The 24,465-nt window shown below is 40.2% G+C and overlaps 1 protein-coding gene across 2 annotated transcripts in view; it reads right to left on the bottom strand.

Annotated features, from left to right (window-relative positions):
• Positions 1-1,716: 1,716 nt before the first annotated feature.
• Positions 1,717-24,465, bottom strand: part of lin28b (lin-28 homolog B (C. elegans)) — a 33,674-nt gene continuing 10,925 nt past the window's right edge. For both annotated transcript variants that reach the window (XM_084377143.1, XM_084377144.1), the window contains exons 3-4: positions 13,357-13,544; positions 1,717-8,258 (exon numbers count right to left, since the gene is read on the bottom strand). In XM_084377143.1, coding sequence (XP_084233269.1) covers positions 7,949-8,258; positions 13,357-13,544 — 498 coding nt within the window. In that variant the 3' untranslated portion in view covers positions 1,717-7,948. The remainder of the gene's footprint in view (positions 8,259-13,356; positions 13,545-24,465) is intronic.

Raw genomic sequence — 24,465 nt, 5'->3', positions numbered from 1 at the left:
GTTTATGAAGAAGTGACTCACAACGAGGTCAAAAAAGATGGAAATTAATGAGTTGAGCTGGTGTCAAAAAGCGTTTAAAGGGTAGCTTCACCAATTTAACTAATTAAAGTGGCTTTGCAGTTCTTGTGGAGGACAACATGTAACACATGTAAAAAAAAAAGCCTTTTGTGGCTCCAGAGGAAGCTGCATGCAATCTGTTAAATTGATGTCACTCTGTGGCTAAGTTGCATTCTGGGTAATGTAGGCACCAGGTTTTGAAAAGGAAGAAGAATGCATGGAATAAAAAAGGTGATATCTCTGCTTCTGTTGCATTAATTTTAATGTTTGCCTGTCAATAATGAGTCCAGCAGTGTTATAGGAGTACAATGATGGACCAGTGGACTGCAGTGATGCCTAAATTACCCACAATGCAATTAAGCCACAGAGTGACATCACTGGAGGTAGTTAATCAGGTTACATTCAGCTTCCTTAGGGCCATACTAGGCTTCATACTACTTTACTCACATATACAGTAGAACTCCCCGAGATCTGTAAACACACTTTAATGTGTAAAAATGGTGGAGTTAACCTTTAAGAAAAAGATAGCAGCTCTCTTCATATTAAGTGCTAAATGCATTTTCTAAGGGCTAGATTGTTTTCACAACAAATGAATCTATTGATTATTTTGTTAATTCATATTTTTTCTCATTTTTAAAATGTAAAAAAGATGACTATTTTCCCGGAGATCAAGGAGACGTCTCCAGATTTCTTTTGTGTGCGGTCGCCACAGGGGGTCTAAGACACATGCCATGCAACTACAACACAACAGTCTCTGTTGTATGTCATCATGGTCTCTTTCTCTCCAGATGTCAGCCCACTGTACACCAATAGAAATAAGGGCAAGGAAAAGCCAAAAAGTATCCTAATTGACTGATTTGTTCTGTCGCAAACCCAAAGATATTCAGTTTTCACGGGTATAAAACAGAGATAAGCGGCGAGTCTTCAGATTTGAAAAGCTGGAAAGAGAAAGTTGGATATTTTTGAGTTATAAAAGTCCAAAATATATGGTATTTTTTGTGTAGACCCAATGAAGAAAACGCTACCACAGGTATTGAAGTTACACACAAGTGACTTGCAAGGGAGAAATATAAAAAGAATATATAGATATATATATATTTTGAAAACAGAAATTTCGCCCCTTGGATTAGCAATAAATAATAATTTAGGTGGCAGGCAGCTACCTGAGCTGTTATGGTTAGCCAAGTGGCAACCTGCCTATTCCTCTGCTATAATAACATTATTACTTATTGTTTTATAGATCTCAGGTTAAAAAATGCCTGAATTTACCATTTAAAATAATGGGCACAATTAAAGCAGCACAGGCAGAAATATTCTGATTTTTAGTCCTTAATCTGGGTCAAGTTTTTAATAAAAAAAATGCTAGATCCTGTACAAATGCAAATGTAACTTGATAGTAGCTTTCATTAGACCACTCTTTGTTATAAATTTGTAGTCTCCAAGCTCAGATAATCACTCACGTTATGTGGTTAGACTACAGAAGAACCTGACTTTCATGTGTAAAACTGGTTGGATTCACCTTTAACTCGGAAACATAACTTTGGCAACAATTCAAAACCCCAAAAAAGGTGAAAAACAAGCCTGTGTACAAATGTTTATGAGTGAATTTTAAATTATGAATAAAACAGATATCAAAGAACACAATCGACCACTTCAGTGTCTAGTAGGAAATTATACATACTTTAATGCCAATATAATATGTTTATTTTCCAATCAAGTAAAACATTTCTGACATATTTAAAAATCCAATCCAAGATTCACAGAAATAAAAAAGGCAGTACACTTATATTGGGGCTAAAATAATGTGTGATATGCACATAGAAGAACATTTTTTTCCCCATTCAAAAGCAATCAGTGCTTGGCTCTAGACATACTCCAGAGTAAGAGAGCATGGAAGACTCCCTCTGGCCACGATGTAGAGAGTAAAAACATAAACAAACATGAGAAATGTGAGGTTATTAGTCAATACAAGGAGGTATCTGCACTTTTAACTGCCTTGGTTGGATTTATAGGTCCTTTAGAGGTCCGATGTTCCAGTATGATTTCATGTACATAAACACAATATGAATCCGACATGATACAGTTCAGTTAAAAAAAATAAAAATAAACATCATAAATGATCATCCGCTAGAATACATTGTTTCTCCAGTCAAGGCAAAGCACAGAGCAGCTGACAAAGGCAGCAGTTGAGGTATGTGAACTTCAGCCCATCTGCAGTCATCTCCTAAACAACCACATGAGGGAGCAGCGAGACGGACTGCTGAGGTTTCCATGTCTGTGAGTATGCAGTACAATCCTGTCTGTCTTCAAAGGCTTTTGATACATTAAGGATAATTCAGGTTTCTTTCTTAGTGATGAAGGCCTAAATGTTATTTTTTTCTTAACCATCCCAACACCGAATGTACCCACTGATAACAGATGATTATAATTCAATCCGGATTAAGTCACTGTCCAATAAAAGCTCAAATTTAGTGATTTTGAACCTTTCAAATAAACCGTATGACTACGTGCTCCTTTAACGTCCAAGAAAAGGCTCATTAAACCCTTTGTAATTCAACTGTATCAAAAAAATACAGTGCGACGAAGCTTAAAGCAACAGTTAGGAACGCCATGACAGCAACTAGTTAGCCTAGCTTAGCACAGAGACTGGAAACAGAGGGAAACAGCTAGCCTGCCTCTGTCCAAAGATAACAAAAATCCAGAGCTCACTTATTAAATGACATTATGTCGTTTCCACTGGTTAACTAACATGGTTGCTGTTTTAAGAGCTTCAGAGGTGCTGCGGAGGGCCAAGCAATGCTTCCCACTGCCTCCAGTCTTTGAGCTAAAATAAGCTAAGCTAACGAAGTGCTGACTTACAAGTGAGAACTTTAAATCTCCACCATAAAGCAAGTAAGTATATTTCCTGAAATGTTTGACATATTAACATAAAACAAAAGTGTTTTCTTAACATTTGGAGACACGTGGTTTGAACTCGACAGCGATGAAACTGAGAGCCGAAGAAAAAAGCGAAACTTCCGGGTTCTGTTCCAGAAGTGAGAAAACCTCACTGAACATGTTTGTTGACGTTTGTAAAACCACTAATAATTATCACTACGTCCTTCGAACAGAGACCTTATCAACATTGTATCATGCTCCTGGCTTCACATGTTTATATAAGGACGGTAGTTTTTTGAAAAATGATGTTTTTGCGGCCTTTAGAGAATATTTCCCATAAGCCCCCAAACGTTCGTGGGCTAAATGTCACAGGTCCACAGAGAGAGCGCGTGGTTGCAGCTCGCTCAGAAATGTCTGTAATGACGACAGGACAGAGCACTGAATGCTGTGACAGCCGAGCGTTTGCTGGTTTTACGGATATCTGCAAATTTGAGGTCTGATTACTCGAATACCTTCGCCTCTTTCTCCAATGGGAGTCGTAGTTTCTTTTTTCGTTTGTAATCGTTCTTTCCCTCTTTTACTGTTCAAGTCAAGAAGGTTTCTACTTTCAACAGTGGATGCCGATTTGTCTTAGAATAAGGCAGGTGAACTTCAGGAGCACGCTTAATTTTCTCAGACGGACTGATGAAAGAAATTGAGTGAGCTGATGGAACAGATACTAACCCGGATGTAACGCCATTACTTCGGCTCTCTGGGAAAAAAAAAAACACTAAGAGCACTCAGCCTGAATTATCCTTTCATCTCCCACAACTTTACACATTGCATTTAATGAAATAAAGGACTAAAACAAAGAGCTTTTCAAAAGTTAATCTGATTTATCCCCATATCTCAATAAATATTACAATCTTTGCCAACATGGTGTCACATGAGCCATATAATCATCTCTGCAGTGCCTCTGAACACTGCGTAACGCCATATATCTATCAGCTGTATCCCTCTGCATCTTTCATTTCTCCATAACGCACCAGTGTCGACTCTCAGATTTGCGTGAATTTCAAATAAAGAAGCCACAGCGTTGTAATTTGGATTAGGGTCCAGAGAAATTGGATGTTGTGGCTGCAAATTACTGAGAACGCCAAGTTCCCTTTTCAATGCCTGAGACTCGAACTGACCGTTGTGCTGAGATACAACTGGCGCACAATGTTTGGTCAGGAGTTGATGATTATATGAGACTCTTTTGCTTGTGTTGTCTCATGTTTGCATGATTCAAAACTTAAGACAAGTGGGAAAATATTAATAACACGATTCTACCAATTTGTTATCCTACATGCAGCCTTGACAAACCTCCGCAATAACCATTTGTCTCCTGTACGAGCGGGTTTTCTTGGCTGTGTCGAATACTGAACAGGACAATAAACAAGAGATCAATCAGTAGTTACATTGATTGGAAGAAAATATAAAGCTACTAATAACAATAATATCACTATTTCTTTTTTTTTACCACGGTCATGTATTTTGTTCACTGGCATAAACAGGTGTTCAGTTCCAGATGCAGGCTGCAACACTGCACCATGCTGAGTCTTTCAGCTGAGTGTGAGTCTTAATACTACGGTCATATGTAAAAATCAATCTTTGATCTCATGAGTTAGTTTTAAAAGAGTACTGATAACAATATTCATCTTCATAAACATATTTTTTTTTTTTTTTAGGAATGACACCTATGCAAATGTCACCATTAGTACAAAATCTACTGATTTCACGTTAACTGTTAACAATGTCGCTCTAAACTACAAATGTAGTCTGGCGACGAGAAGGGGCATCCGCTCCGAACCACACAACTTCTGATTATCTGAGGCTGTAAAAATGGCTGACAAAGGCCATTAACCATGGAGCCCAAAAAGAGGAAAATATCTATTTGGTAATAGGGTCAGACAAACAAAACATAAAGATAGGCACTCCTTGTGCGAAGTACAATCCTATTCTTCTCCACCTTTAAGCCCATCATATCAAGTGGTTACAAAAACGGTTATGATAAAATACTTACAAACTAAAAACAACAGTCGACGTCTTTTTTCAAAATGTGTTCACACGGAAATGTAAAATATTTAACGTGTCTGTAGCTAGCCCAACAAAACTGAGGTAAAACTCACTGGCTGTCTGCAGCTGAGTGATGAGTGTATACTGACAGTATAACACGGAGCTGGCAGAGAAAACGTCACCCTGGGTGGGTGAGACGAACGCGCCCATTCTGAAAACGTGTGTACAACCTTCAAAAAGAGCTTTGATTGTAAGATATATTTGGAGTCACGAGTGACGAGCCGTTTCAGGGCTGATTCGTTGAAAATGCCGTGTGTGACTCTAGTGCGACAAGTGGCAATTTCATTAACAACTGCATGGAGGAGGTAGAGGGGGCTGGGAGGAGGTAAGGAGTTTGTGGAGGAACAGCGCATATGAGGTAGGCTTTTGCTGTAAACAAAAAAAGAGAGAGTTTTGCAGTAAAAGGGGAAAAAAAAGTAACTCGTCAGATCTGGGAAGGAAGACCAGGGAGTCTGTGGCAACACTAGGGAACTTCTCACACCTCAGTATAACAGAGACCTACAGTTAATCGTACAAGCTCATCAAAAAATATACAAAACAAAAAGAAATGCACAACTATGTATAACTCAAGAGGTAGTTGCTAATATCAGTACATGAGTCAGTTACATATGTCTCTTCACCGTTGCTTAGCAGAGTTTGTTGAGTCAGTCAGTGGATGATTCCCAAAAGAATAAAATACACTTTTTTTTGGTTAATTCCCTGAGAACAGTTCATCATCCTGAGAGGAATTGTGTGTAAAAATGTAAAAATACATCATACAAAAAGATGTTGTTTCCATAAAGATCTGAGCATGGGCTGTGCTCCTTATGTGGTTTGGTCATTCACTTTTTTTTTCTTTTTTTTTCTCTTCTATCATGCTGCATTGTTGAGATTTGATTTTTAACGCACGCACACATTCAAAAAGCTGTACAGGAAAAGAAAAGAAAAAAAAAAAAGAAAAAAAAAACAACCGCAGTGTTGCGCTTCCAGGAATAAGTCCCTCTTATTCTGAAAGGGGCGAGGATAGCAAGCACTTCAGCGAGTTGTAACGTTTAAATGCCTTCAAAAAATAAAGCCGAACTCTTTGGTATAGAAATATACCAAAAACAGTTGGTTGTCTACTTTAGAGCTTCTTTTTTTTTTTCTTAAAAACACACAAGCTAGTTTGATATCATCATACAAAGTTATTTTGATTTGTCAGAACATTAAGATACGACTCCGAAGCGACCCGACGTGAACTTTTTTTGTGAGGCGTCGACTTCAGATAAGCTCTTTTCACATTCAATATGGTCAGAGAAGAGTTGTTAGGTCACAAATAAGTGCCACTAAAGCCATGCTTGGGATTCAAGTTATACCAAAAGCAGCACTCTTTCTCTCTCTCTCTCTCTCTCTTTTTTTCTCCCTCCCTCTCGCTCTCTCTCTCTCAGAGGCGGCGGCGGCACATGGCTTGTGCCGACTAACGACCGTTAGGCACAGATGGAGGAGGAAAAACGGGGTGGTTCGGTCTTACTGCGACACAGCTGGGAGAGCAACGCGGCTTCTGTGACATTCATATCCGGAGAGGAAGAAACTGGTGAGGTATTAAGTAAGTAGAGCAGCTGCGATGATACCGTAATGGTTCTGACACGACACCTGTAATCAAACGAGGCGAGTCTTTGTGCTGGGTCAGAGGCGATTGCTGACTATTTGAACTAGTGAAGAAGAAGAAGAAGAAGAAGAAGAAGGCGTGGTGAAAAAAACGGTGAGTTTGATTCGAATGAAAACGGTTAAATAGAAAGAGAGCTACAGGTTTTCACACAACGACAAAGTATCCCATGCAATATACAGGGCTATCCACCTATGTCAGAGCTAATTCCTTATAAATGCGTTACTTAAAGTTAATAAAATTTCAATTATATCTCGTGACTTTACATATATATTAATGACTTATACTATGATTTATAAACTGTAATGTTATTTTCAACTAATTATGCAACAACCAAAAGTGGAAGTCTAATGATCAGTTCATCACCTTAAATCTAAAACTATGACCTAGCTGGGTTATATGATGTCTTATCTAACGCGTGTCTACGTCTACAAATAGGAAACCGCATGTTAATAGTGTCGACTCCTGGAGAAGAGGCGTTCCAGTCTGACAGTTTTGCCCCGACACACGCATACAAACACACACTTTCTCTCTCGGTCTTGCACACACACGCGCTCACTCTTTGACAATCAGTTGGTCCAGTCCGTTTCATGTAAGAGAGAGGTATGTAAGTGAGTGTTTCAAGGTTACAGAGAATGTGTTTAGCAGCCCCACCGTCTTATGCTTGAAAAACTCCCTCTGGAATCCGTAAAAGTTTCCCTAAAGATCTTCATAAGCCGAGCTAACAATCCTACGGGGCTGGATTATCGCTTAGAGGGTCTCGAGCTTTTTAAAAAGTCTTCTGCTAATCCTTCTTATAATGAGCTACCGTGTGTGCTAAAAGGATGCATCGTGATTTTTTTCGGAATGATCAGGCCTACAGGATATAAAATTGGTGGCTTTAAAAGTCGACAACAACTGTATGGAAAAAAAAAAAGCATTCAAAATGGCCAACACTTAGGTCCAAGAGGAAGAAAGAAAAAAAAATCATCAAAAACCAAGATTCATACCGTGTTGTTTCACTCTTGAGCTGCACTGATTGAAACAAGAAAAACAGTCATTCCCTGCAGTCACCACTCCAGCGGTGTTTGCCGTAGACTGCGAGTCAGTCACACACATTCACGCACGTCTGTACCCCGGTGATCGTTGCCATAGCTGCGCTGGTTAGAAAAATAAAAAACAAATAAAATAAAAGTAAAGAAATCAAGACCTCCCATTTTTTTCACAGGTGTGAGGTAGATGAGGGGGGGGCTTTAGGTATCCTTGATTGAGGGGAGACATGAGGGTCAGGGGTTAGCGGTGAAAAGGTTCACCTCAGGATTTCCTCCACCTCTGGGTCCGGGGGCCACGCGTGTGGGGCTCCTCGGGGGAGGAGGAGGAGCCCTCCAGGGGGGACGAGCCGGAGCGCTCCTCCTCCTCTGGGGGGCAGAGGTAGGGCCCGGTCCCTGGGCTGAAGGCCGAGGTAGACGCATGTTGGTCCTGAGAGCCTGTGGCAGGCGCCAGCGCCTTGTGGGGACACTGAGCCACCATGTGCGTGATGCTCTGGCAGTAGTGGCATTTCTTTGGCTGGGGGGGCAGGCCACACTCCTTGGCATGGTGATCCAGACCTCCACAGTTATAACAGCTGCAGAGGAGACAAGGAGGGAAGGCAGAATATGTGAGATGATGACCAACATATCCAAGAGCAAGAAATCCCTGTCACATTGTTGTTTCATGTATATATATATATATTAAAATCATGATGATGTGACATTTGTTGGGGTCTGCGCCAAACAAACATGTTTTCTCATATCTAGAGAACGAAATGTGTAGGTCAGGACGTCTCTACAGTACCTCGTTATGATACTATTTTATTTTAATCCAATAAATTGCTTCTCGGAGATTGCACTATTACAATATGGCAATGTTGCAATCTTGATAATATTTCAATTGACTGAGGAGACAGTTTTATAATTTGAAAAAAGAAATCGAGACATTGAATCCCAAGGTTCCCACGGATACTTGAAACCTGTGAAAGTTTTTTAAAATAGACATAGCTCATCGAAAATAGACGCGGTGGGGCTGCAGCAAAAGGTTTACCTCGGTGTGAAAATTGACAGTTATCATACTGTCTACATTTACTTATCTATGGGATTAAATTCCATTAAATTATAATACAATATTTCATGTTTATATCAAGTTTCACGTCCATCAGAACATTATATTTTGCGAAACTGAGCTAGCATTAAGTGAAACCTGTCAGTGTTGTGACAGTAAAGTAACCTTGATCAGTGTCTCTAACTATGCGGTTCTGGGTCCTTGAATTAAGAGAATTGAGCCTGGAAAGTAGAAGATGATGTTTAAAAAGATGTGGGGAAACCCTGGCATCTTCATTAAACGTCAGAGGCCAGATGCACCAAATGTACAACTCAGTTTTAGATTCACAGATAAAACTGTGTAAGGCAGACGTACGCATAGGCTTTCTTTTCGTCACATTCATAAAGCTCATATCTGTTTTATAAATCTCAATCATTGTGGAAACTGCACAGGCACAAGCTTCATTTCAACTCCCCAAATTATCGATAAATGTCTGTAGAAACGCTGTTAAACATCCATTTGTACATCGATACTTGTGCCCGCTCCACCAGTAATTATTTCTAGGAGGACATAAAATAAGCAACGCAGTTTATCTGTTTGTGTGTCATCAGCGAGGTTCTATATCTAAATGTGGTGAGATAATAATGATCTAAATATCTATAATAATATTTTAATAATATCTGTTGAAACAAACTTTACAAAGTGCTTCACAAATCAGGATCATTTGAAATGATTATTAACAGGAAAATAACGTTAAAGTTCATCACTCATTAGTCATTTATGACGTCCTAAAGTGACATTTTACGGAAACCTGTGTAGACTTAAAAATAATAACAATCAGTGAAATTGGTAAACAACCTAAACAAACAGTGTCTTACTGTAGGATTCTCTTATATATCATGGCCACCTCACTTCAACCACAGCCGTCTCTGAAATACCCGCTCCAACTCAGCTTCACCACTAGATGGTGGTATGACACATGCTATTGCTCCTGATCACACAAGAGCAGCACTGTGGTGTGCCAAACTACACAGTGTTATTAAATCTGACAAGAAGCAGTTGGCTGCTGAAAGAGTGTAAAAAAAAAAAAAAAAGTCAGGGCAAATGTGTCCGGTCAGGATGCCACCGAGTGTTTTGACAACAAATCAAATAGACAATTTCTTCCGTTTTAGGCACAAGATGCTTTTATTGAAGGCTTCATGTACAAACATGTCACTTTTCAGTGTTCAGGGTTTTATTCATTAGTCTGTTGGGCAACGTGTAACACACCTCAGGCCTGAAAGTCGAGAAAAGGCTACGCATCCACTGTTTGTTATAAAATGTACACCAGTGTAACACTGTGATTTATGCAGATATTAACTGAAGGATTTAGCCAAGAGGTCTTTATGCAGAAGCTGAAAGCAGCAGACGCACATGATCATGAAACGATAGCTCACTGGCCGCCACAAAACAAATCATGCCAGGTTAAAGTCGGTTTCAGTCTGTTTCAGTCTTTGGATCAAACACAGTCATAAGTGGACCTGAGTGCTTGTTTATTACATGTGAAGGATATTTTCGTTGATGTGTTTTTTGCAATGCCTCGTATTTGCAGTTAACTTCTTGGCTACAGTATTAAATGTGTAAAACCTGGGCGATGTATAATAATTGAGAGCTGGAGGCAAGTTTTAAGGATGCGTTTAGCAGGTGTCCTCACAACCTGGCTTCATAAAATGACAACTAGATTCATCGCATTCAAAATGTAAAATTAACAGCCATAACCACAAAACAATAAAATATGAATAATTGTGTATCCATCTGTAGGATTAAGGTTTAATTTTGATTGTTTATCGCAAAAATCTTAAAAATAAATTCAACACTATGTATGTCTTAGATTATGCAACGAGTAATTATGAGACAAACTGTTCTATCTCAGATATATTGATTTAAAGGTTTTAAACTACTAAACATAAAACAAATGTAACTAAAACAAAAAAAATCCTAAACAATTTTTCATTGCAATGAGACGTTTGATAAAGAATCATTAATGCTGCAGCACTTCTCTTCAGCAGTGCACAAACAGGCTGTCATGTCTTCATCTTACTTTCTAATCAATTAAGATTAAATTTGTATTCTGTAAAAACTCATTTAAAAGGTTACTGCCATGAAAACCTTGTGTTTATGGGGGGATGTGCAAATTAACCAGCCATACATCAATCCTGACTGATATTTACTGTCGCATCAATATTCAGCTGGTTTAACAATTTATAATAATATCATTAGTAAATGGTAAATTTATAGTTAATTAAACTTTAGTTAATAGTTATTTCACTTTTTACAAACTATGAAATGCTTCATAAACCATTTATTTAGCATTTGTTTCTCTAAAGATGCAACTGATGTTTATAACATTTTGTAAATTGGTAATAAATACTAGGGGTCAACAGATATTGCTTTTTCAGGGCTGATACCGATTATTAGGAATCAAGGAGACAAAAAAATTATATTTGGCACCAATATTCGTAGTAAAAATGAAACTCTTTGGAATAAACCTTTACTCAAGTACTATTCTTAAGTATAATCTATTATTTCCATTCCAAGTATTTCCATTTTCTGCCACTTTATATTACATTTACTTGATACATTTATTTACTTTGCAGATTGTGTGTCGTGTTGCCAATCAGATACAGTGGTGGGCGGGACACTGAGTAAGAGGATGTTGCAAAGTAGAACATTTTTTTAAATCAGCTTATTTCTTGTCAGCAATCTGACAGATAAATCAACGATACCGGTAATTGGAAAAATGCTGAATATCAGCCCGATAATCAGCCAGGGCCGATAATCGGTCTACCCCTGATAAATACTGTGCTGTTAATCTATAAACAAATCATTGTGATGGCCATTATGTAGCTGGAACGGATGTTTATAAACCTATCGTTGCTTAATAAATGACTTGTAAAGCATGTCATCGTTTGTTAACGGTGAAATAACTCATCATTAAAGTTTAATTATAATTGTACCATTTGTTAATTTTGGTTGTTACCTCAAGAGCTACGGGCTCATGACATCCCTGCCATCAGTTTGTAGGCAAATCTAAGTACTGAGTAATACTTCTCATCGAGTAGGCGGTTGTATAGCTGGTTAAAAAGGCTTTTGAGGCAGCTCACAAAAGAAACAGTTTCTTGTGCAAGGTTGTTTTAAAAGTTTGAACAACAGCTTCTACAACAGTGTAATGACGGGCTGAATAACTAAACAGTTCATTTATTTCTTTTATAATGAAGATTTCTTTGATTCCCTGGAATAAAAGGGGGCAATAAATAAAAAGAAAACAAAATTAACAACAACAAAAATCTAAATTGGCCTAATTGCTATTTTAAACAATCCGTATACGTGCTGGCCCAGAATTTATCCATTGTTGCAACCCTAATTTATGGTGACACCACCTCTGAAACCGCGCTAATGAAGACGAGAGAGCTGAAATCATTTGAGGAATAACACACCGAATATCAGAGTCGAGCTTTGAGGCGCGTTTCACTTTGATGGAGACATTTTCTTCAGCAGGCCGGACTTCAACAATCTGCTGCTTTCATAATCAATCCCCTCCGTTATTATTTCAAAAGCTGAATATCTTAACACAGTTCTCACATCCAACAGCTTCAGACGACTACAGAGCGCCGGTGTAAAGGCTGGGACTGCACAATCCTTGGTTGCATGTGACCAGCAGGGGTCAGAGCAGCGTAACTGCCACAGGAGCGCGCTCACAAAGACTGATGACATCACAGACATCTACCTGCCATCTCTGAATCCAATACTGCCTCGCTACCACCTTAGTAGAAGGCAGAGACACTTGACCTAACACTGGATCAATTATCCCAAATAAACTGAATTATTCAGCGTTGTAAAACAATCAGGGAGCCTCCTCTGCCTCCCAGATACTGTTTCCTCCGTTCTAACAAAAGCATCTCTTTTCACACCTTAAAAACTGGAGGCAGCTGCGGTGAGGTGACGGCGAGCGGCATAAAGAGTGGCAGAGCTGGACTTTCTAATGTAAATGTAGCCCTGTTGTCATGTGATGCCTTCCTATAATACATACACTGGGCTGTACGTCATTCTCCATCAGGACGAGGATCGCAGCCGCCCTCTGCTTCAACCATCAGGCGTTTTCAAGCAGCTCCATATGGCTCCCTCTGACGGATTTTAGCAAAGCACCCTTCAGGATTTTGCCGAGGACAAAACAATTGATTGAGCTAGTGCCGCATTGAGATGCATATAAGCCCAATACATCCCTGTGCTAATGCCGTCCCTAATGTAAAAGCTGGCAAATTGATTTAAAATAGCGGCAATGGCAGGCAAAGTGCTCTATTCAATTCCTTATTATGGCGCACAATAACCATAGCAACAGGCATGTACTCGGGCAGATTGAATAGATTTAATCTATAATCTCAGCCCACTCAGAAATAGCTCACTGCGGTGAGATGTACATATAACATATGTCTCCTTCTGCTATAGGCAGCGCTGCTCTCTGGAAACAAAGCTCACACACATTTAGGTTTTGTTCGATGAAGCCGGTGAGATGTGCGTGTGTGCGTGTGTGCGTGTGAGCCATTTCTGCAGACACAGAAATCATTTTGATTCCTTTTTGTCACTCAAATTTTTTCCCATAAACTCACCGGTCTCCCTTTGGTTTGCGTTTCTGGAGTGGGACCTTCCCTTTGGGTCTCCTCTCGCTGCCTGCACAGGGTCCCCCACCAGGTCCGGTCACCCGCAGGGACTCCAGGCCCTTGGAGGACTTCTTATAGGTGAACTCCACCTGCTCACCCTCCTTTAAGCTGCGGAAGCCCTCCATCACCAGTTTGCTCTGTTGGGAGAAAAAAGCAATTATCCATTAAAGAGTGGCAGGCGCTTATAGCAAGATGAAAAACAATACACAGGGGACTGTATTTAGTTCAGGGGATGCAAGGATTGTTGTAGGCTAAAAGTCTGATCAAAGTTAGCTGAAATGGTTTTAATTTAAGCATGAAAGCATGAGGTTACTCCCGTTTTTGTGATTATTGCGACGATCTAAGCGGATATAATAAATATTCCAATGGGCTACTTAAATGTAAGAGCTCAATTCATTGTAACAGCAGTACGACGATGGACATCTGAGTCATTCATTTGGTAGACATCGACATGTCCTTGAATAGAGTCGAATCATTTGGGAGACGATTAAAGGCAATTCAAATATCTCCAACAAGTCATTTTTAAAGGGCTTTATATCCACAATGGTATAAAAAAGTAAGACTCTTCTATCATGACTGGTTCCACTGGGTATATATAACCTTGAATGATGAAGTGAACCGACAAAGACCGCATGCTTTATCTTGTGAAAGGTGCAGAGAGCCTCTGTCTCGAGCCGAAAAGGTCATTTTTTTCAATGAAAAGACTCAATTTAACGCCTTAGTTCTTACGTCCTGTCCGCCGAGCATAAAGCTCAGCTTTAATGTTATACAAGCCCACACCTGTCAGAGCTCATTTAGAACTTAAATATTGAAAAGCTGTCTGAGAGCAAAAAGAAAGATGTCCCCTAAATAATTGTCAAAGAAGAAGCAGCACGTATCGACACCGAGAACTTTGCTGTAGGCGTTGGTTGCACGCAGCGAGCACAACATCCAGCAGCGCATACTGCACACAGAGAGGCATCATCTCAAACATGGCGGACTGACTGTATGTGGTTTGCACCAACTGCCATGACAGTCTTTATCTCACGCACGGCGTCCTTGCTGTACTCCCTTTATCTACTTTTCGCAGAGGCACCACTTCCTATTCCTTCTGCAGGAAGAATAGACAAGCATGTCGCACCCGTGCAATCATTTTCTCTTAGCAACATCCACCATCCGTCGTATCGGCATGATCGGCATAATTGATTTAGTTACTACATAACCACCGGACAATGATTTATGTCTTGTTGATCGCACAGAACGTACAGCTGATATGCAGTGCATCCATGACCTTCATGAATCGCAGCGAGCCCTGCGGATCTCGGCGTAGGTAAACACACCCACACAAGCACGCAGTGCGCAGAGAAAACCTACTACCTACTATACAACGAGGCCTAAAAATAACACGCAGGCTATCTGTGAATTCTGCTGTAGAGACAGATGTGTAGGAGACAGGAAGAGAAATGAATGAGCAAAGGGAATCAGATGTGAAACTAGAGGAAGGAGAGAAAATGTTCTCAGCAGCAAATCCTCTACAATATGTCTGCAGTTACAGGAAGCTAAAGAGCCTCTATAGGTGGTCTATAATTAGACTGAAATGAATATGTAAGAGACTGAAAGAGGGGGAATGTATAAAACAGTGAGAAGATGGAAAGGGAGTCAAGAAGTGTGAATTAATTGCAAACTAAGAATAGTATATGAACTCGCTGCGCTCTGATGAATATCTGTCAGACTACTTCTGCACAATGACATAAAGGTAAATGTGTCAAAGGGAGATGCATGGAGAGAGAAAATGCACACAAAAGAAAAGGAAAAGGATTTTCTGGTTCATTGTATGCTCCTGAGAATAAACCCGAAAAAAAAGTCAAATTGTTTCCTTAAGTCGCTCTTTTTTTAAAACAATTTAAAATAAAATAAAACCATTAATAAATGAAAAGGAGGAACCCGGTAAAATCCCAATTAAATAATTGCCTTTGCATCAATTAGTACCGATTTTAAAATTCATAAACACAAATGGCTTCAACGCCGTCTCACAGCAAAATGTTCACAAGAAATCTAAATCAAATGCAACTCTTATTATATGTAATGATGTAAAATAGGCCAAGACTTCCACATAATGCACGAAAGCTTTTCAGGATAAAATTCAATCTCACAAGCTTCTATTAAATAAATCTTTAAAGGAATTACATTTTAAAAACATTATTTTCTGAAAGTTTAGGTGATTAAAATTAGTTTGCTTCGTTTTCCATAAGTGAATAAAAGTTTTGTTTCAAGGACAATAAAAAAAAAAACGTTATATTAAAAAGAAAAGAAAAGCCTGATACAATTTATTTTCAGATTTTGCAACTAAAACTCTTTATCAAGAGCCATGAAATATACAGCATCCACTGTTAAAATGGGTAATACCCAACACAAATACAGACATGGACATGTATTTGTCTTATTTCATTTAATTTCAAAGTGATGTGTATATTTAGGTTTTTTTTCCATTTTTTTTTAAATAGTTCTCAACACGAGTAGCTGCACATTCAAAAGGCACTTCACAGACACCGAATCAAAGCAAGTTGTGCTTCAAATGAGAACAAATTAAACATGGTTAATAAAAAGATTTAATTTGTGTTTATTCTTCTTAAAAACTGTCTTAATATCAAACTTCTTTGGAGCCATTCTTCCTCCTTATTTACACGCCTTTTCCACAGTTTACAAGAGGGGGAAATCGCTGGGATAACGCCGGTGTTCAATACATTCAGATTCATTCTGTCTCCCTCAGACGTCGTTTCTGATTCTCTCCCTGCAGTTTGTGAAGGATAGAGCCAGGGTCCCCTTTGATTCCAGTCGATTGCTGATGGACGATTTGTCCGTCTCGGGCCGTTCAGGTATTGGATTTGGCTTTGAGGAAAGGACGAGGATCGGGGAATGGAAACGAGCGAAGGCGAAGACTTTGCACAACAGATGTAAGGGGTGGAATGAAACAGAAGGGGCGACGACGCGAGTCACAAATTGAGCTTGTGGCTTTATGCAGCCATTAAAGGATCAATATCAAAATGCTGCGCTGCAAAAAACAATGATTTGGTAGACTCAATTTATGAAATCAAACTGCGATGGCCTTGTATTTTTATAAACAACAAACCTCAAGCAGTCTGAGTCCTGTTTTCTAATTAAAACACAAATTGATTTCATGATTACCATCATTAGACCATCCGAATGACTGAAAGGCATTCCTGCGGCAGAAATCAGTACAAAGCAAATAAAAAAAAAAAAATTGCGCCCATCCCCCACAAAACAACACGCATTCTGAATAATGATGAATAATCATCGACTGCTCTTTAGACTGTGCGGCACATGAGCTCTTCCTGTTCCTCTCCTGTCTTCAGTCCACCAGCAGCTTGTCTCTCCAGGTCAAAGTTGAGTGGTTTGTCTCAGCACCCTACCCCCTCTCCAACCCCGTCAATGCCCACAATGCACCAGTGAGGAAACCACACAACCCCTTTTGTTCTGCAGAAATGCAGGAAAACACACACACGCACGCACACACACACACACATCTCCAACATGTAAGAGGTGGTGTCACACTCATGCCTTCATGTCTCACATGAGTTGCATTCGTGAAGCCCGCAACAGCTCCACAATTACGTAATGAAACGCAGCATGTGGATTTACGTGTGTGTGTGTGTGTGTGTGTGTGTGTGTGTGCTGTTGTATGCATGCGTCAACGTGTGTGAGAAAAAAAAAAAAAAACAAAACTTCACAAATCAGAACCTGTAACCCGAGTCCCCTCCTCTCGAGTGACCTGGCGGGTGTCCTGACCCGTTTCAGTTTACGCACAGAGGTCAGGAAAGGGCACGGCCGGGGAGAGGGAACGAGAGAACGTCAGAGAGAGAGAGAGAGAGGGAGAGAGGGAGAAAACAAAATGGAGGAGTGGCCTGGAGCAGGGGGGTGGTGGATGAGGGAGGGGAGTTTGGAGGAGGAGGAGGGGGTTCATGGAAATGCCTCCAGCGCATTCTGTTCAGCTCCAATGGAGGAGCAACTCCTGATCAGTGGCTGGACCTGGGGGGAGCCCAGGAACAAAACCCCCATTTGATCAGGAGCCCCACAGGTCAGCTGCAGAAATCCGGGGGTCAGTGGTATAACCATCCCAGCACCACCCCCTGCCCGACTGGCGGACCACACCAGCTCTCGGCGCTTTAACAGCAACTGTCATCCTAAAAGCTGAAGAAACCGAGCCAACAAAATGGATACCGACACACTGTAAAATGGCTTGATTATGCTTACGAGCTTCCTTATATGTAATAAATATCTTCCTATAGCTCCACATGTGTGTGTGTGGTTGTGTGTGGGAAGGAGCCAGCGATCAATACAGCATCCTGGATAGAAATAGCCCTCCTTTTCATCAGCCAGGCCCTCGTCATCACCAGGCCCAGCAATCGATACAGGAAGCTGTAACGTGAGGGGATGGGGAAGCGGAGAGAGGACACCCACCGCCCTCCACCGCCACCACCAGCCTCTCTCCGTGGCGACCACCGGCTATGGAATGGCTAATTATGGGATGCTTTAAATCTGAGGTGGCCCACGCAGAGCCGCGCGCTCGATCGTGCTCGTGGCAGGAGGAAAAGGGGGTGTGTGTGTGTGTAGGGGTGAGCGTGACGGAGATGGCGGTCACCATGTGGCGTGGTGCCATTAAGTAGCTTTTTACACACAGGAAATGCTAAGTGGACAAAGCTGGGCCAGATCAGCTCAGATGGACATAACCCAACAGGATGCATATAAACCAGAGAAGAAAGAGGAGAGAGAGAAAGCTGGATGGAGGAGAGGAGGAAGAAGAAAAAAAAGCACAAACACGCCGATGAAAACCACCAACAGAGCCGCTCTTATGACGCTGACACCCAAGCCCTCCTCAACACGTTGTCATTAGTGGCCCTGACCTTTGAACCCTGCCCAACCCCCATCAAACACTTAAAAGCCTTCATGTTTCCCCTGCCTCAAATTAACAACATCCAACACCCCCGATTATGACTGGGGCAAATATTTGATCTGGGGGAGGAAGCACTAGATCATCTTGCTACGTTTATCAGCACGAGAGGGGAAATGAACCTCGCTGAGGTGACTGGTGATAAAACACACCGCCTGCTAATAACTGGACCCGTTCTGAACAGAAGCACACAAAGAAGATCTGTTTTTGTTTTTTACACATATGGCTGTGTTCTTTCAAAAGATACAATAATAACCACTTAAAGAGGTGACACCAACTCAGAGGAAATTATTCATCGACTCCATATATGCATGTTAATTTCATATTTATGTCTTTTGCACATTTGTGTTGCCTACAACTTAAAATACTTGACTTGCACGTAGGGTTGCAATGGTACGAGATTTTCACGGTGTGAAAAAATCACACAAATACATTTCCCGGTATACGTTATTACACAATTATTATTATTATTATTATCATTAATATTATTAAAAGTTACAATCACAACAGAAATGACTACATAAGGTTCTTTTTTGTGATTGAACAAAAAATTGTGTCCTGAAAATACATGAAACTTCAAAATACACATATTTTTCATATATATGATAATGTAATAGAATTCAAGCAAATATACAGTACAGTACAGTACAGTACAATAACACGGTATACCTTGATACCAGTAAATCATGTCAACCCTAAGTGTTATACAGACTTTCATTTGTGTTTTTCACATACGAGTGTACACTACAGTCCTGACCATTCCTTGTTCTCAACCATTCTTTATCTTTATTTGTTCACTTTTGTTTGGCCTTATTCTCAGCTGTATGTCTGTTCCAAGGTAATCACATTGTAATCTACGAGCTGAATCCCTTGTTTGTGTCCCAAACTTTTTGTGGTTATGGTTCCGATTATAATAATAAATATACTGTGTGTATAAAACAGGTTTGACAAGTAAAAAAGGTTCTGAGTCGATTTTTGGGGGGCTAAACGATAAACTTACACCACGTGGTACAGCATTAACACCCTCTTTCAATATTAACTGTATTTCTCTTTAAATTGTATTAGCTGTGTAATATTATTATTGCACACGGTTAAATCAAAATCATTATCTAATTGATTTTGTTGCAGCAAAAAGCAGCAAGTACTTTTTTTTCCCTTCTTTATACTTTGGCACAGAATTCAACAGACAAGCACGAACATGATGCATAAAAGGGTCAAACATAGTTGAAGTGGGATGATGGTTACTAGCTGATTTGCTTGCTTATGACTGATATGAAGAGATTAACGTGAGCAAAATATGATCAAAAACAGGTTTATCTAGTGTCTTATGCTTAAAGACAACCATGTTTTTTTTTATCTGAGAAGTTATTTTATTTATTTCTCTGCCTTTTTAAATAGAATTGGTGAAATTAAAGCACATCACTGACGCATTTCAAACACTGTCTAAAATAAATGAAATCTCTCCAGACATATTTTTACACATTGGCATTACCATTTCTTATATATTCTTTAAAATGTGTTTTTTTTTTCTTTTATCTGTTTTGAAGATGAATTAAGTAGTCAACCAATCAATTACGTCCCAGAAACTAATCTGCAACAATTTTGATAATTGATCCATTTTTTCATTTGTCAATTTTCAAGACAAAAATGCCAAAGGAGCTTCAGCACCTTAAATGTGACAACATTTGACTTTTTCATACAAATTCTTGACTAAATATATTTGGCTCTGGTAGAAAACAAATTTAGTAAGTCATCTTGGACTGTGGAAACTAACAGTCTACACATTTTAAAGGAAAACATTGAATACAGAAAAAAAGTCTGTGGATTAATCAATGATGTAAATAATTGCTAGTTGCAGCCCTGTCTGTTCAAAGCCAGATAAATTCTTTCGTCTCCTATGAAATAGTCAAAATTGAACATAACTCCATGTTTGCATCAGTTTTAATTAATGTTTTCTCGCTAAATGTTTCTGCCTGTTTGGATTTTCAAAATCAAATGAAGTTAAATAATGTGCGGGGAGCAAACACAGCCGACACTGTGTAGGCGCTCTCTTTGTATTTCAGGTGAACTGCGACTTGTTTTTAGCCCTTGCTCTGCTCTCTACTCCGCCACCTTTCCAATTACCAATCATCTCCGCTGTATGTGGCCAGCTCCTCAAAAGGAAGTCACATGACTGGTCTTTCTTCTTCTTTTGCATTTTTTGATGTGCAGAAGAGAAGGGTGGGTTCGGTTGGAGGAGGTGCGGGGGTGAGGTGGGGGTGGGGGGGGTGGGGGGGGGGTAGTGTTGCTGCAGGAGAGACAAAGCCTGATACTGGCTATCTGGAGGCAGAGATGGGTGGGGCCTGCATGCCAAACGGTGACACGGACCAGAGGTTAATCTCACTAGGGGCCCACTTTAACCTCGCTACACAAAACACACACACATGCACACACACACACACACACACACACACACACTCTCTCTCTCTCTCTCTCTCTCTCTCTCTCTCCCGCGTGCACACACACTCAAAACCTAAAACATCTTACAACGGTTCACATGTAGACATCAACAACCTAGTGGTTCAGGGAAGAAAGTAAAGAGCCACACACACTCACGCTCGCTGGCTCCATAAATTGAACACACACTCTTCTGGAGGTTTCAGGAGAGCAGCAGCAGCAAACTGTTCAACATTTCAAACTGATTACCGACAAAGGGCAAGCAGCCCCCCACCTCACCGCCACACACACACCCCCTCACCCCACCCAACGCTCCTGCCTTTTTGTCTTTAAAGAAATTCCTCTTTTTAAAGAATGCCCGAGGAGAGCGCACCCCCCGTGTCCCAGCAGGAACTCACACACGCACGCACACACACACACACACACGCTCACACACAGAAAAACGCTCAGTCCAGGTAGAGAAGAGGTTGACAAACAGATATAATGAAACAGCTGTGTGTGTGGAATCACTAAGCAGAGAAGTAGAGCGGGTGAAGAAGCTTAATTACTCCCTCTCTTTCACTCACACACACGCGCGCACACACACACACACACACACACACACACACACACACACACACACACACACACACACACACACACACACACACACACACACACACCTTCCAGAAAGGAAGTGATCAGATAGGAGCTCCTGATGAAGAGGCCTCCCAGGAAGAGAACTCGTGGTCGGGCGGGGACCCTCTCGCTGACTCATACGCCCTCCCTCTCTTACCTCCTGCTCCTCCACTCACTCGTCTTTTTCCAACCTCTCGCTCATGTTTTCCTCCTTCGGCTACCAGCACCCCACCCCCGCCCGCCCGCCCGCACCACCACCACCACCACCACCACCACCCCTCACCAACACTTATTTTTTCCCACATCCCTCCTCTTTTCCCTCTCCTAGGAAAACTCCTCCTCTTTCTCCTGTCCTCATGCTCCCTCTTCCCTTCCTGCCTCTCTCTGGTGGCACATACATAATAATTGTTATGCAGGAGCAAACCTGCACTATAACTGACAGCTAACCTTGTAGCATAAATGCAGAATACTTCATGACCTTTGTGTGAAGCCAAACTCTCTTTCAACAGCCATTACAGAAGTCTGTTCTATTGTGCTGCTCTGCATGCTCGGAGTTAAAGTACTCGTAACCTAACAGAAATATTCCTCATTACAGGATCTGGATAGCGTAGCAACACAGAAGATAACGAGCAGGATTTTAATTCAACATTTCCTAAACGTAATGAAACGGCATCGATTAAGTCCAAACAGCTGATCGAATTATTATCGGAATCGCAATATCCAAATCCCAGGAGCTACAATTGTTTGATAAAAGCTAAATTTGGGACGAAACAGTATGTTTTTTTCTTGGTCTTTAGATGCAAGTAAATAGAGCTACAACGATTAAACGATTAGCTGCCACCTTAAATTAATCACCAACTATTTTGATAATCGATTAAATCAGAAAAAATTTCCACATTTTGCGATTCCAGCTTCAGACAGAAATCTGAACGTCTTTGCAAAACAAGACATGTTAGGTTGTCAGGCGGTATGAAGATATTATGTCAGGATTATCCTGTCGATACTATCCCGATAATCATCTAAATATTCTCAAACTAAAGACTCAAACTGAATAAACAAACAACACATTTTCATTCATTTACTTCGCAGGAACCACCTTTCTCACTTCAGCGTTCTGGGGACCTAAATACAGTCTGAGGACAGCTTGTTTATTCAGGTTTGGAAATATATTGCATAAATATTTCTTATACATACATTTTTGAGTTTGTATTATTGCCTTATCAATAATGTAAATGTTAACTAAAATTCCACTACAACATACTGGAATCACTTTTGTTGGGAAACAAATATTACTACTGCATGACAGAAAGGACACACATCTTTTTTTGTGATAAACAGTCGAAGAATCTTTAAAGACGTAGTCATAAATCATAAGATCTTCCTGCAGGAATAAAGGATAAACAAATGTTGGTAACCTTTTTTTGTTTGGAACTGGTGGTATTTACACACATCTGATTTAACATGTTATTTGGGGGGGATACAATGTGCGTCAGCCACGGTGACGCGCTTAGGCAATTCAATTATTGGACCATTTTCTGACATTGTATAGACCAAACTACTAATCAATTAATCAGGGAAAATAATCAACAGTGGAAGTAATTATTAACTGCAGCCCTATAAGAAAGCACGCTGGCTTGGTAAATCATCACGACTTAAGTAGTTTTCTCAGTCAGAATGAAAATGGGGATGCAAAAATCACCCGCACTAATCTCAGTCATAATACCTGTCAAAATAATTCTTAGCATACCGTGCAGCCTTAGCATCAATGTGTCCAACTGGCTGCAGGCTGACAGCAGAGACACACACAGTGTACAGATGAATGCAAATACTGGCAGAGGAATGGTGTGTTTTGCATTCAATATGACAATGTGCTTATGAATGCATATTGTCTGCTCTTTGTGCTAAATGACAGCTGTATTGTTGTAAACACGAAGCTGGAAACGCTGGGGGGAAATGGACTAGTGTAAACATAAGATTCATTGTATGCTAGTTAATTCTTCTATAAGGGGTTCGGTGGAACAATTTGCATTTTTTTCAAACATGGAAAATGCAACTAGCCGCACACAATTTAAGAGACTCATTATACAGAGCTGTAACTGACAGTTATTAATTGCAACTATTTTTTATCTCCACACCTCGAATATCTATATTTCTAGTAAAGACTGAGCATTTCGGACCACATCAAGCATTGGATGCATATTCCCACAGACACCTGCATGGCACCAGTCTGCTCTGTCCTCTCCATCCTTTTACAAACTGCCAACTTATGCACAGCTCTTCAAGCACTTTCCCCATCTCTCCGAAAACATCTCCGGCCAGCAGGGAATTTAGGGGCCATGAGGAGTATGTAGACAGATGCAGTGGATGGAGCCACAATATGGAAGTATCAATCAGAAATATATAAAACACACACGCTGCAATGCGCACTCTCCTTTTAGCCTCTCTTTGATTTCAAATACTCGCAGCAGAGATCGCGCGTGAAAAACCGCATCCACACACAAGTAAAGGCTGACAAAAATAATTTAACGTGCGTTATTTGATGCCGGATGAGCCGTGCTCGTGGATCCACGCACCAACCGTTTTCATTGATGGTTAATTTCACGAGTAATCATTTAGTCTGTGACCAACTGCTTCTTCGTTTTTTCAAAACCCAAATTCTCTTCATTTAACAGCATGAATGAAAATAAAAAGCAGCAAATTCTCACATTTAAGGAGCTGGAAGCAGCAAATGTTTGACATTTTTGCCTGAAAAATAACTGAATCAACAAACTGATTATAAAGATAGTTTTTATCGACTAATGTATTAATCATTGCAGCTCTAAGTAGCACTTATTTAAACTGTCTAAGGTTCACTATGTAATTTTGGGAAAGACATTTTAAATCAGAAGAGAAAGATCTGTTATGCCTGAATAAACAAAATAAACAAACTCGTTTTCATGACTGACCTGAGAGGAACAACACGATTTCATACTGTTTTACTTTGTTTATATTTGGCGGACCCTGCCACCTTTCTAGTTTCAAACAGGGACCTTATTTTCCTCTGAGAACAGCTTGCT

The sequence above is a fragment of the Pagrus pagrus genome (genome assembly GCF_965226575.1).
Source record: "Pagrus pagrus genome assembly, chromosome: 16".
NCBI lineage: Eukaryota > Metazoa > Chordata > Actinopteri > Spariformes > Sparidae > Pagrus > Pagrus pagrus.
This window is presented reverse-complemented; position numbering and strand designations above follow the sequence as displayed.